The 13,395-nt window shown below is 42.3% G+C and overlaps 1 protein-coding gene across 2 annotated transcripts in view; it reads right to left on the bottom strand.

Moving 5' to 3' along the window:
* The window catches only part of PLXNC1 (plexin C1), a 139,278-nt gene that overhangs the window by 39,856 nt on the left and 86,027 nt on the right, over positions 1-13,395 (bottom strand). The window contains exons 15-20 of one of the 2 annotated variants that reach the window (XM_039869055.1): positions 12,082-12,184; positions 8,881-8,982; positions 8,470-8,573; positions 5,103-5,141; positions 4,745-4,869; positions 3,357-3,555 (exon numbers count right to left, since the gene is read on the bottom strand). In XM_039869055.1, coding sequence (XP_039724989.1) covers positions 3,357-3,555; positions 4,745-4,869; positions 5,103-5,141; positions 8,470-8,573; positions 8,881-8,982; positions 12,082-12,184 — 672 coding nt within the window. The remainder of the gene's footprint in view (positions 1-3,356; positions 3,556-4,744; positions 4,870-5,102; positions 5,142-8,469; positions 8,574-8,880; positions 8,983-12,081; positions 12,185-13,395) is intronic. The other variant, XM_039869056.1, reaches the window with a different exon arrangement.

Raw genomic sequence — 13,395 nt, 5'->3', positions numbered from 1 at the left:
CTGGACTCTTACCTGCTTTCCCTTAAACATGTAAACTGAGACGTCTTTCAAATCTCATGGGTCCTCCCACTCCACCCTGTCTCATCCTTTATACTTACTCCAAGAACACATGCGCTCCCAAGTCCCAAAGCTTCCTCTTTCCCCCTTCTGCTCCCCATACTTCACTGGGCTCCCTTTACCATTTCTCTCTCCCCTGCTGAGACATCCTGGAGTCCCTTCCTTATGTAGGACAGAGGTGGAATGTTAAAAAATTTCCCAGGTGGAGAGAGGGTTAGAACTAGTACACAACATTTAAATTCCTTTTAGAAACTTCCTTTATTTAGTGGTTTACAACCACGCTGCTTTCTTCTTTCCCTTCACCCTCTTGGGTAATACCCTGACCGCAAACCTAGAACTCTGCTTCTCCTTTCCCCCAGCACACATCAGAGACCGCGTGAGTGCCCTTGTGAGGGGTGAGGTGCATCTTTTCAAACCAGGCACACACAGTGGCCCAGGCAGCCGGCCTGTGGCAGTGCCCACCTCGCCAAACTGCCGCCACCTTTCCCCATGCCCCCGCCATGAGAGCAAGTAAGCTCAGTGCCTTCAGTGTCAATTTCGTTCGTGAGACCTGACTCTGGCCCCGGCTGAGCCAGAGGCTTTCAGGCCCGTGATCTTGTTCCATCCTTAGATCCTCTCCTAAGCCTGTAAGAAGGTGTCTACCTCATTCGGGAGGCAGTAACCCTGGCACTGTCACATGCTAGCTATGGGATCTGGGGAAAGCCACATCTACTGTGTGCCCCAATTCTCCCACACGCAAAATGGTCGTGAAGGTACTTACCTCATCAGATTAAATGAGAAAAGGTAAGCAAAGCTCTTAGCGTGATGTCTGGCATATTCAATAAATGGCAGTCAATATTATTATTACTTTATCCCAGAGACTGGGAGGTGTGCAGGAGGAAGTTACCTGGAGGTCACAGAGCTAGTGGCGCTCAGTCAAATGTTTGTGGGGTAGAGCAGGAGGACTAGGGTCGTCAGAGTCCCATACCCTCTTGGGCACCTGGTGGGGAAAGTTAGGTCCCCCACAGCAGATGGAATTATTCCACTGAAAACGAAAGTATCACCCACTGGCTCAAAGCCACTTCCTCCCCGTGAGCATGCCACCCCCTCACCACCAAGTGCTCAAGACACTCTTCAATTAGCACTGTGAAATCTCGATTCAGAATCCTCTCCTCAAAGAGCCCTTTGGGCTTGGAGTCCAGACCTTCAGAACGCCTCATCTCTTTGATGCCAAGGAGCAGCAAGAGCGAGGCACCCACAAACCTGAGGGCTCGGAGTAAGAATCACAAAGTCCAAGAAAAAAGAGCTGGAAAGGAATCTAACACCAATGACCACACCCCTCATTTGCTGGGTAGAAAACAGATGCCCAGATGGCAAATGCCATAATCAGAGACACACAGCGAGCTGGGGCCAAAATGAATTTAGAGCCCAAACCTGCAGCTTCTAACCAAGACTCCTAGGCCAGTACTCATTCTTCTACCTCAGGATTCTCAAATGTAGGTTGAGTGAAATTACCTAGAAGAGCCTGGAAAACATGGAGAGTGGGGCCTCGCTCCCAGAGCCTCTGGTTCAGAGACACCGTAGTGGGGCAGCCGGCTGCCTTACAGGACTAAGCCTGGGGAACTGGGCGAGGCTCCTGCTGCCTCTGTTTAGAAGCAGAGTTGTGACTGAACCTAGGATGGCGGGAAGCAAAAATACTCACCCCAGAAATAACCACTCAACACCTCCCCAAAGCGTATGATGATTTATACCAAGTAAACAGAAAAGAAGGCAGATTTCATTAATCTTAATAAACGGGTATTGCCTTGGGAGAGGAAGGGGTTGGTAAAAAAAAAAAAAAAAATGTTGTGCATCTACTTGTAAGATTGCATTAAACATTAAACTAAGCACAGTCTATTTAAAGTGCTGCTTTTGGATCTAAGCTTAAGTAGCGCTGTTAAAACCTGTGGCATAGCAGTATATCTTATTCAAAGTTTAATTAGATTTCAGAACTAGCTACAAATACACAATTACCCAGTTTTGCTGGAATCTGGATGGCTGGTGAAATTAAAGAAGGATAAGAACCTTCTGTACCAGGGGCCTCAGAGGGCTCAATGGAGACTGGGTTTAACAGAACACTCTAACACTTCTTTTCCTATTAATATTTTATAATAATAATGGTCAGCATTTATGGGGTGCTAACTCAGTGCTAAGCAACTGCATACATTTTCTCATCTGTGCTTCGGAACAGATCTAAAATATTCTTCCAATTCTACAGGTTATAAAACCAAGGCTCAGACAAGAAACAAGTCCTGGGCCTCTAGTCAGCGGTGGTCTAGATTCAGACCAAGCAATGGGCTTTGGAGCTCACTCTCTAAACCAGGGGTCACCAACCCCCAGGCCGTGGACCAGTACCAGTCCGTGGCCTGTTAGGAACCGGGCCACATAGCAGGAGGTGAGCGGCAGGCTAGCGAGCGAGCAAGCGAAGCTTCATCTGTATTTGCAGCAGCTCCCCAGTGCTAGCATCACCTCTCAGCTCCACCTCAGATCATCAGGTATTAGATTCTCATAGGAGCACCGGTCCCTGGTGCCAAAAAGGTTGGGGACTGCTACTCTAAACCACTGGAATCTGCACAAAGTTTGCACTCAAAAAGATATTAAGATTCAATTAGATTACAGCCACATTCTTACAGTAACGCCAACAAAGTAAACTCAAGGGGCCCTAGGCTCTTTGGGAACGTGCTTTAATGTGGAAATGACTGGTTAGAATTGAGTGTAATTAGCTTACAGCATATTGGTAGGTAAATGGGTGTTCCCCAGATGCTTCAGAGGCCCTGAGAACAATGTGTTCTTTTCAGTATTTGAAACATTCCCTCTACTCAGTACATTTTCTTAAATGGGCTGACTGGGCTCTGATTGTTAATGGATGATGTGAAGGTGGACTCAAAAGTCAACAGGTGTAAAACTTCAGTTATGCAAGACAAATAAGTTCTAGAAACCAATTATATGACATTGTGCCTATAGATAACGACACTGTTTTGTACACCTAAAGAAGGATAGGGCTCATGTTCATTGTTTTTACCACAATAAAATTTTTAAAAAGAAAAGACTTGTACCTGAGGAAATTCTAAATGAATCACATTTGCATAGGTCAGTTACAACGAAAACGATTTTTGTTTCCCTCTCCTGTGCGCTCCTGGTAAGGTCCAGGACTATAAGAGAGTGAATGCTGACACCATGGAGTGCTCAGGACTTATCTTGGCAAAGACATCAGCATCTGCTAAAAATAACCGCCTATTGTCTTACCCCTGACACTGCCTAGAGAGGGATGCCACACTTACCCGCAGAAAACCAGAAAGGCAGACTGACATCCAGTTTGTGAGGAGTTTTTCAACCACAGACTCGGTGCGTCTTAGCATGAGTTTAGGCTGCATGTTACTGGACTGTTCCATCAAGTCCCTGGTCAGCACTTCCAGGATGCTCGTCAGATAGACTAGCTTGGTTTGCAGTGCAATGGTTAAGAAGGAGGCAAACAGACACCTGTTTAAAAATAAAGCGTTGGTCACAATAGCCAAGACATAGAAATAACCTAAGTGTCCATCCACAGATGAATGAAGAGAATGTGGTGTATATATTTTTCCATATGTAAAACAGAAAACTCTTCAGCCATAAATGAGAACGAAATCTTGCCATTTGTGACCATATGGATGGAACTTGAGGGCATTATGCTAAGTGAAGTAAGTCAGGCAGAGAAAAACAAATAAGTATGATCTCACAGAAAAAGATCAGATTATTTGTGGTTACCAGAGGCAGGGGAAGGGACAAGGTAGGATATTGGACCAAGGGGTCACAAGGTACAAACTTCCAGTTATAATAGGTCCTGGGGATGTGATGTGCAGCATGGTGACTGTAGTTAATGCTGCTGTGCGGTACATTTGAAAACTGCTGGGAGAGTAAATCCTAAAAGTTCTCATCGCAAGGAAAAAGAGCATTTTTTGAGTGTCTATATGAAATGATGGATGTTCATTACACATTGCGGTAATCATTTTGCAATATATTTAAGTTAAATCGTCATGTGTACACCTTAAACGTATACAGCACTGTATGTCAATTACATCTCAGTAAAACTGAAAGGAAAAAAAGACGTACAGATGACAAAGAAGCACATGAAGAAAAACCCCTGAAACAGAGCCTCAGTTAATGAGGTTAGCTGTCAGCTGTGACTTGGTCTGGCCATGACGGTAGTCGCTGGGAGCTCGAGGGCCAGCGGGGCTCCCACGGGCACTTTTTTTAATATCTAGGTTTCGTCCACTTTTATTCTCCACCCGTAAAAACCACACACCCGTATTAACTTCAGGATATTTTATGTGTTTTAAGCACTTAAACTTTAAACTAGAGTGGTAACAAGAAGTGAATGTCTTTCCCAAACTTTCAGAGTGTTTTTTAAAATTAAAAATAGCACTTCTGCTTTTTTGATTCAGGACTCATACTTCTTCTTGATGTTGGGGTTTTTCAGTATTATTGATGGGGAGGGGAGTTGTACGTGTGAGTCTTTAAAATAGAATTTGTGTTGGGACGGTGTGGTCTGAAATGGAGATATCATGGCTGCATGACCAACCACCCAACCAGCCTGTCATCAAGCTCTCAAGTTTAGGTTGTAGTTTGGAAATGAAAGAAGGGGCTCAGTTTTTATTTTCTCTACTTAATGACTAAACAAATCAACCAATACCTGTCCTTCACTGAAAAGTTCTTCTGCTTTTCGAGGGTGTGGATGACTGTAACGAGGAAACTTTTATTACAAATTAGGGCATCCAAAGCTGTGAGACTCTCATTCTTGTCACTGGCATCTCTGTTCTGGGGAAAAAAAAAAAAATGTCTGTAATATAATATACAACCAAAATAACTTAAAGGTAGAAAGTAGATCCACAATGGGTTTTCCAAGACAATGAATTATTTAATATTGAATTCGTGATCCCAAAAAACCCACGATAAAAATTCAAAGTAATAATGGAGATGATGATGATGACAATGATAACACTATGAAAGTCAAGCACTCGTGGGCTAAAAATGAAAACTTATAGACTTACATGCATATCTTCAGTGAAGATGTGTGTGAAGCCACCTGACTGAGAGGAAGGAGACACTTTTATTATTCATCACATCCAAAGGAAATGAATAGTGTTTTTTTGTTGTTTTTGTTATAATACCCAAGTCCATTTTAATAAAGCAGAGACACTATTTGCTAATCTGAAGAGCCCGTGGGCTTATGCTCACTGCACATCCTCTACTACATAATAAATAATTATTCAGCTCTCAAGAAATACCGGTGAATTCTGAAAGCCTCTAAGAAGAATAATTATCTGTGCATCAGTCTCATTTTTGGTAGATGAAGGCATCTCACCCTTTAAAAGAACTGACTCACAGTTAAAGAATTGGTGGTTAAAGAAGATTATGCTAATGGTCAGACCACCCCTCATGCTCAATACTGTCTAAGCATAAATACTAAATTGTGTTGGTCAGTTTTTGCAAGTCGTAGCTTACTTGTATCTACTGTCTCAATACGCAACCGGTGGTTAAAAGCTAGGATCTGGACCAAACTACTTGGGTTCCATAACATACTGGTCACATCACTTTTGACAAGTTATTTAACCTCTCTGTGCTTGACTTTCCTCATCTGCAAAATGAGGATGATAATAATTCCCACCTCGTGGGCTTGGTGTGAAAATAAAATGAATGAGTGCAGAGTAAATTCTCAGTGTTAGCTATTATTTTTGTTTTTATCACTAATTTATGGCAAACTCCACCACAATGCTGTTGTTCTGCTGGTTTCTAAAAATACCTTTATGTGCTATGCTACGTAGCTCCTGTATATAAACTTTTAAATTTGAGTTTTCTTTTTTAATGTTTCACAAATCTTATTGGAATTAAATTATTACATTTTAAAAGTGAGCTGAGTGACACTAAGTGAGTCGACAGAATGAAAAATAAACTCAAAACATTCAGGTTTTTTCTTTCCTTTTCGGGGGGTGGTGATAATTGAAACTTTAGGCTATTTCTATACCTTATTAAAGTAAATTTCTTCTGCAGCAAATTTTTGCTTTGTAGTTTTTCATTTGTTAGCCTAAGCAAGAAAACCTCAACTATTTTGGTCAAACTCTCCCCTAGTAATAAGCAAAAATATCAGACCTTGGATTTGCATTTTCTATTTCTTAATATTTTTCTGCTGAACCAACTTTAAGTAGATAGGCATTTTAAACAGACTGATTCTTGACCTTAAAAAGGGAAATGCTCCCTTGACTTCTCTCAGGCTCTTCCTTCCTTCACTCAAATTTCCCTCTTCTAGGAGGTTAGATGCTTGGCTTACCCTTATTTCTTCTCCTATTTTCAGCAAAACAAAGCAGTCACTATAACGAAAAGCAAGCTTTAAAAACCAAAACCAACAGGCAAGGCAAAGAACCAGGAACTGGTGATACCTTAGCCTCTGCAAACTCAACGGTTTCCTCTGGGTTTTCCCTCTGGGTTATCTGGTAGGTGTTAGCCACCCAAAATCTCCCTCTACCACCCAACCTCCAGGCCTAGAGACAGCGGCTCCCGACCTCTCAGTAGAGGACCTAATTAACAGGAGGACTCATCTGCAGCCTAGCATGCACTTCAACTGGCACTGTCCTAATAGAAGGTGTTCCCCTGTTCTCTGTATCTTTTCTTAATTATTATAAATTCAATAGGGTTCTGATCAATTTATGCTTGTTTTTCCCGGGTCTCCTCCTTCAATGATTCCTTCTGATTTCAGTTTTTATGGCTTTCCCAGTTACCTTCAAGATTATACATAAGCCTGAGTTAAATCGGTTTGGCTTCTTGCAACTCTTTTCTCCTAAGATAATACAGCGTTGTTCCTGGGTTGTTTTCTTTTTTTTTTTTAAACATTCTGCAACAGTGTTCCTTTGCATTCATCACTCTGTCTTGCATTTGATTACTGAATTTAGAAGATTGGAAAATTTCTTTTTCAGGCCACAGATTACTCTCTTCAGTACTCAAGGGCAATCATTAACTGTAAAAGCCCACACAGTACTCATGTCGATGGTAGAAATCTCTGTTTTTTTTTTATTGCTGTTAAATTCTTAATGGGGATCTCAGATAGCTGGGAAATGAGACTCGTGATGCAACTTTGCTGAGACTCTGCGCCGTCATCCCAATTCAGGGAATTGAACTCCCCTTCCTACACAGTGTTCTGCCATAGAAAAAGATGAGGTAGCAAATAGCAAGTCTTGGTGCCTGAAACTCTTGGAGGGGAAGTTAAAAAAAAAAAAAACTTAACAGTGAAAAAGCTCAAGTTTTATTTATAGCCTTGATTACCAACACTACAGTTGGTCAAAAAAAAAAAATTTGGAGGATATTTTACGGTGGTATCCCAATCTCCAGACACGACATCACATATTACAGTGTCCACTTCCACAATTAGAGAGAAACTAGAAATTGCTTATTGCATGTGTCTGAGTTTCTGAACTCTAGGCTTCCGGCCAAATGTAGCTGAGAAGCTTCTGGTAAGGTGATACAAGCTCTCTTTTCAGCCTGAAGAGATTTTGGGCTTTGCTGAGAAGTCTAGGTGTAAACATGATAATTGGTGTCAATATATTCCAGAGGCTGGACCTCTCTGTGGTCACCGGTTCTGGGCAAAAAGGGCATTATGGCGGAGCTGGACGTGGCAGTGATGACAGGAGAATGAGTGTACCTCGCCAAAGACTTGGGAGGGTAAATGAAGAAGGCTGAGTGAGTGGGTGAGAAAATGAAGGTGTTAGAACATAAGTGAGAACGAAAACCCAAAGGGTTAAATAGACTACTCCTTGGAGACCTAGAACAAGTCCATCACTTCGTGCAGCTATTTCCACTAAATGATGATGATACAAATCGATCAGCTAAAGAATGACTACTGAAGAGAACCATTAAAACTCTACATTGCTAAAAATGACTGTCAGCAACTCAAGTTCTATACACGTCTACCTTCTTCCCTCTCGGCCGGTAGCACTTTTCATTTCCAATTGAGAAGTAACAGTGAATAATCTAGGAGCTGCAACGTAAGTCATGCAGATAAATACTACAAATTGACCAGCCCACAATTTATTGATTTTTAAATAAACTAGTTTGCTTCCCAGCTACAAATTCAGTTCTAAACTGGTAGTGAAATAAAGTAAAAATCATCACTCTGAACTTCTGTCCCTCCTGGGTTTTTGTTACTGGACAAAGAGTAATTGCCAGTGACCCATCACTGCTTTATACCCTCATCAATCCAATTAATAATTATCTTCCTCCCTTCCCCGCTCAAACTGAAGCCATTATTTTGTACCAAGCATATTATCTACAGCTGCCTTGGAAGCAAACGCTGTTTTAACAATAGCAACAGGCACCTTCATTATTATTCAAGACTCAACCTTAGGAATATGATCAATGCTCTTTTACCTCAGGGAAGAAAGTTCTCAGAGCAAAATGTTTGTAGTCAAGGAAGGGAACAGTTCCAAAACTATCAACCACATCCAATTTATCCATCTGCAGCTCAGCAAAGCCTGCAAAACAGAATCCCAAGAGCAATATTTTAACTCAACAAACAATGGATAAGATCTTCTGCTGTTTTGTCTAACATGGAGTATGACCTTGGTTTTCATTAAAGAAGAAACAATAGATAATTACTTGGTTGGCTGCAGAGAAGAGCTAAAATAAAACACAAAGTCAGGCCCAGACCCTGCTGTTCAGTTGTCTTCTATTATACAATCACTTCTCATTACTGTGGCCATCTCCATTTAGGAGTAAAAAAAAGAAAAAGACAATAAAAAAAAGCCTTGTTTTTTCTGCAAATAAAATTTTGGAGCCTACCGTCACGTATCTCTTTCCTGAGCTCGCTCTCCAGGAGCTCCAGCTGTTGGCTCTGTTTGCGACTTAGCTCCTTCGATTTGTGCCTGGTCACCCCCACGGCCACTGAGGAGACAGAGATCCAGCATCAGATTGACATGTTAACTTAAAAAAAACAAAAAGAAAACAAAACAAAACAAAATTAACCTTTATAGCTATTTTAGAGAGAGACAAAGAGAGAATAGCATATAAGATGTGGAATTTGTAAAAAGAAAGATTCTCTGGGAGGGGTCACTCTGAGGATGAAGATGCTAAGATACAACAGAAAAACAAAAACAAAGCCCACTCATCTTAAAAGTGAAAACAAAATCAAATAACCTTCACTTATAACCAAAGATCCCAGTCAGCTGAAAAGTAATGAAACAAGCTAAATTTCCCTACAGCCACAGTCTACTTATATTGTTCCACTCTTTTTTAATGTTTCTAAACATCCTTGGAGAAATAAAGTTGAGCCGCAAATTCAGAAAGAAACCACAGATCTACAGTCGGCTGCATGAGCCAAATTTGCAGAGATCAAATGGGGTGACACAACAAGTCATCTACAGTGAAACTCCATATCTAGATATTGCTTCTTTCTCCACTTCATCTTGTACAGGCAGTAAACCGAACAGGTTCGATGCTGGGGTGGACGTCCCTGCTCTGCCATTTACTAGCTGTGTGAACTCAGGTAAATTCCTTAGCATCTCTCTGCCTGGCTGCCTTATCTGTCAGAGTGCCTCCCTCACTGTGATACTGAGATGATTACAGGAAGTAATTCACAGAAAGCATTTAGAACATACATACATACAAACATACTTACATACACACACACACACACATACACACACACACACACACACACACACACACACACACACACACACACACACACATATAGTTATAAGGCCACTCAACAATTGCATTATTTTATTCTAGAAAGTTTTTCTCCTTTTAATAGAAATTTCATGATAAAAGGACCCTGCTACCAGTAGATGTGAATGATGCTGGAGGAAGCAAAATTAAATACGGTTCTGCCCTGGACTACTTTGTAAAGTCAACAGTCTTAACCATACTATGCATTGTACATCTTCAAGAAAGGCCGATACATGCAGTGACTCCCAAATTTACTTGACCATGGAACCCCTTTACCCAGGAGCATTAGTTGGAACGACTGTTTCTCTAACTGCAATTTGGGCAACACTGGCTCCCTGCATGTAAAGGGAGCTAGTGGGCCACATCCACAAAGCAGCGAGTTCTTCGTGGCTGCAATCTCCACGGGGAGCCACAGTGGGAATGTTTTGTAAGTGGCAGGCCTAGGCCAGGTGTCTTAAGTGTTTACACTAATGATGTGATTGATGGGCTGAAAAGTACACTTACACCAGCTGCTGCTGACACGTGCCTCCCTGGGATCATGGGAAGAAGAGGATGAGAATTTTAAAGGATTTTGCAGATACCAACGAAGCCAAAAGCAACATGTCAAATGGAGCCCACTTCACTTTAAAGAGCATAAACAATCTCTACAAAGTGAAGGGAGAGGAAGTGGGGAGATCACAGGTTTCTAGTAAGCTGCAAAGTGGACATGAATTTAGGGTGAGACTGTTACACCTACAGCTGCTTAGATGGAGCCCAGCATTTAGAATTTACAAGTAATCTTATTCCAGCAGTCCCCAACCTTTTTGGCACCAGGGACTGGTGCTTCTATGAGAATCTAATGCCTGATGATCTGAGGTGGAGCTGAGGCGGTGATGCTAGTCCTGGGGAGCAGCTGAAAATATAGACGAAGCTTTGCTGGCTTGCCCACCACTTACACCTCCTGCCATGTGCCCTGGTTCCTAATAGGCCACAGACTGTTACCAGTCCACAGCCCAGGGGTTGGAGACCCCTGTCTTCCTCAAAGCCGGCACCAGCCAGGACTTTATCAAAATATCGAGCCCAGTTCTGGATCCAGATGGATGGGCAAATTGGGGAAAGCATAAAAAAATACCCAAAATGATCATCGACAGGGAAAAACAGGGTCTCTGCAAAATTAGTTCATTCCATTAGGCCAGTTAATTCTACACATAAATCCTTCCCTCACTGGACTGGGACCCACTCATGACAAAGGACTAGATTTATCTTCTGTAGCTCTGGAGACTGGCACAGTTATTAGCAATGTAACAGATACTCGATAAACACAAGGTAAATGGATGCAGGGATGGGCAGGTGAATGTGTGAGGGAGTGGGTATCTGGAAGGAGATATTCACAGCTATTAACAGAAAATCTTAGAAAGGCAATGCCTCTGTTAAATCAAGGAATATGAAGTGCTCCATCAGTTGTGGAGAAGAGCTCTTTTTCTTGGACAAAAGGAAACAGAGTTAAAACGAAAAGCAGCTCAGCACTAGAAGTCACACACTAAGTGGCACCGGGGACCAGGTACACAGATGAGTCAAGTGACCTGGGGGGATACAGCAGGGAGTGGTGGAGAGTGCAGCAAAAACCCGCTGAACATATGGCCTCTCTCAAGGGGTCACTGCTACTCAGCTCCAGCAAACTGATGCTATGGGAAAATTGGGACCTAATGAATGATCCGGATCTTTCACATTTTCAAGAGCTTTTTAAAAATGTGAATCACTAATTTAAAAATATGGTCGGCTACTTCAAAGTTTTAAAAAAATGCTGTGTGGGCCAAACAAAACATGGATGGGCTAGACTGAGGGAGTGGGCAATCACCATGGGGTTGTGGGGTTTGGATGAGCCTTGAAACGTTTTAATGGATGGTACGAATCACACTTCTAAAATATAGTTCTTCTAGGAAAAGCAGGGTTGGGGTGGGGTGAGGGGTAGGAGGGCAGGATGAGGTGGCAGGATGACATGATCAACTCCTGTGAGTCCAAAATTGCAGAAGAATTCTGAGGGAATAATATAAACAGGACATCTGTCATACAACTCAAAGGATCGAGGAAGCAACATGGATTATATTTCTTCAACACCAAAATACTGTCTTCGTAATCCAGCCTTTTATTTATAAAGTATCCTAAAAACGTTTATAAAGCCCTCGACATGTATCTAGTATTCTAAAGTTCTGATTTGGGTTTTCATCCATTAATACTTAAGTGAAGCAAACAGCCCCTGAAAGCTAAAAGTCAGCCTGTCTGATGAGAGACCCCAGGGAATAAATCTCTGACAAATTTAAACAGGGCACTTACCAAAAATGACAATTACTAGCAAGATGGGAAGCCCAATCAGATAGTACAAAGTGGAAACAACTGATTCCTGCTTGACGTAGAGCTCCAAGTTTCCCAGTTTGACCTAAGGGGACAAAAAGTGTCATTAGACTCACCTGAGCTGGGTACCATACCTATCTATACAATTTTCTCCCCCAAAGGGTTGCCCCCAGGATACAAAAAAGAGGTGGCATGCTAGGTAGAATATGTGAGTTCAAGTCTCATCTCTAGGCCAGATTAGCTATGTGACCTTGAGCCAATGAAGAAAATTCACTGTGCCTTGGTTTTGAGATGTGCTGGACTAGACATTGAAATTTTAAACCTTGGTCCTCTTTGCTCTGGGTTTTAAAGAGGTTTAGAAGGCCCTTGCCCCTTGACTAAGGAAGCAAATGATTTTTATTTCTTCTGCATCTTACATTTTCTTGGCAGGCCTATTCTGAATGATGCATTCTGTGACAAAAACCAATTTGGCAATGCTGCCCGGATCATCCCTGAGGGCCTTTCACAATTTTAGTTTTTGGCTATAAAAATTTTGTAAAACTTGTAACTCTATATCAAGCTTTATTTTTGCATCAACATACACATCAGTATTAAGGCACATTTCAATCCTGGCTGCTCCTATGGAGGCCTTTGAGCAAGGTGGCTGGAGTACAGATTCTGGACCCGGGGAGCCTAGGTCCTAAACCCCAGCTTTGCCACCTGCTCTCCTTACAAGCTGTAGGAGCTTGAGATAGTCACTCAAACATGCAATCCTCACTTTCCTCAACTTCACAATGTTGATGGTGCCTCTGTAGAGTTGTTGCAAAGGGTAAATGTGCTATGTCATTTAAGTCAGTCAGCTTATGACACTCCTCAAAAAACTCTTTAGTGCCTTCCCAGAATTCAAAGCCAAGTCTTCACAATGGCCAACGAGGTCCGAATGATCTGTCAGGTCTCCCTGCTCCCACCATTAGTTCTCCAGCTCCCTGAGAATATTCCCCCTTGCTCCCTCCGCTCCAGCCACACTGGCCCCTTTGCTGCTCCTCAAACACACCAGGCAGGTTCAGACTCAGGACCTTTGCAATCTGCGGTGCTCTTCGCCTAGAGCGCTCTACCCGGACAGCCTATGGCTCATTCCCGCTCTTCCTTGAGGTCCTTACTCAAATGTCAGCTTTACAGGGAGGCCGTTTCCGTTCACCTTTATCAAACTGACAGCCCTCCCCCCATGCTCCTATTCCCCTGCCTGCTTCATTTTTCTCCCTAACAATTACCATCACCTAACATATTTTTAATTTATTTTCTTTGCTATGTATCCCT

This window comes from Pteropus medius, unplaced genomic scaffold (assembly GCF_902729225.1).
Source record: "Pteropus medius unplaced genomic scaffold, Ma_sr-lr_union100, whole genome shotgun sequence".
Classification (NCBI taxonomy): domain Eukaryota; kingdom Metazoa; phylum Chordata; class Mammalia; order Chiroptera; family Pteropodidae; genus Pteropus; species Pteropus medius.
This window is presented reverse-complemented; position numbering and strand designations above follow the sequence as displayed.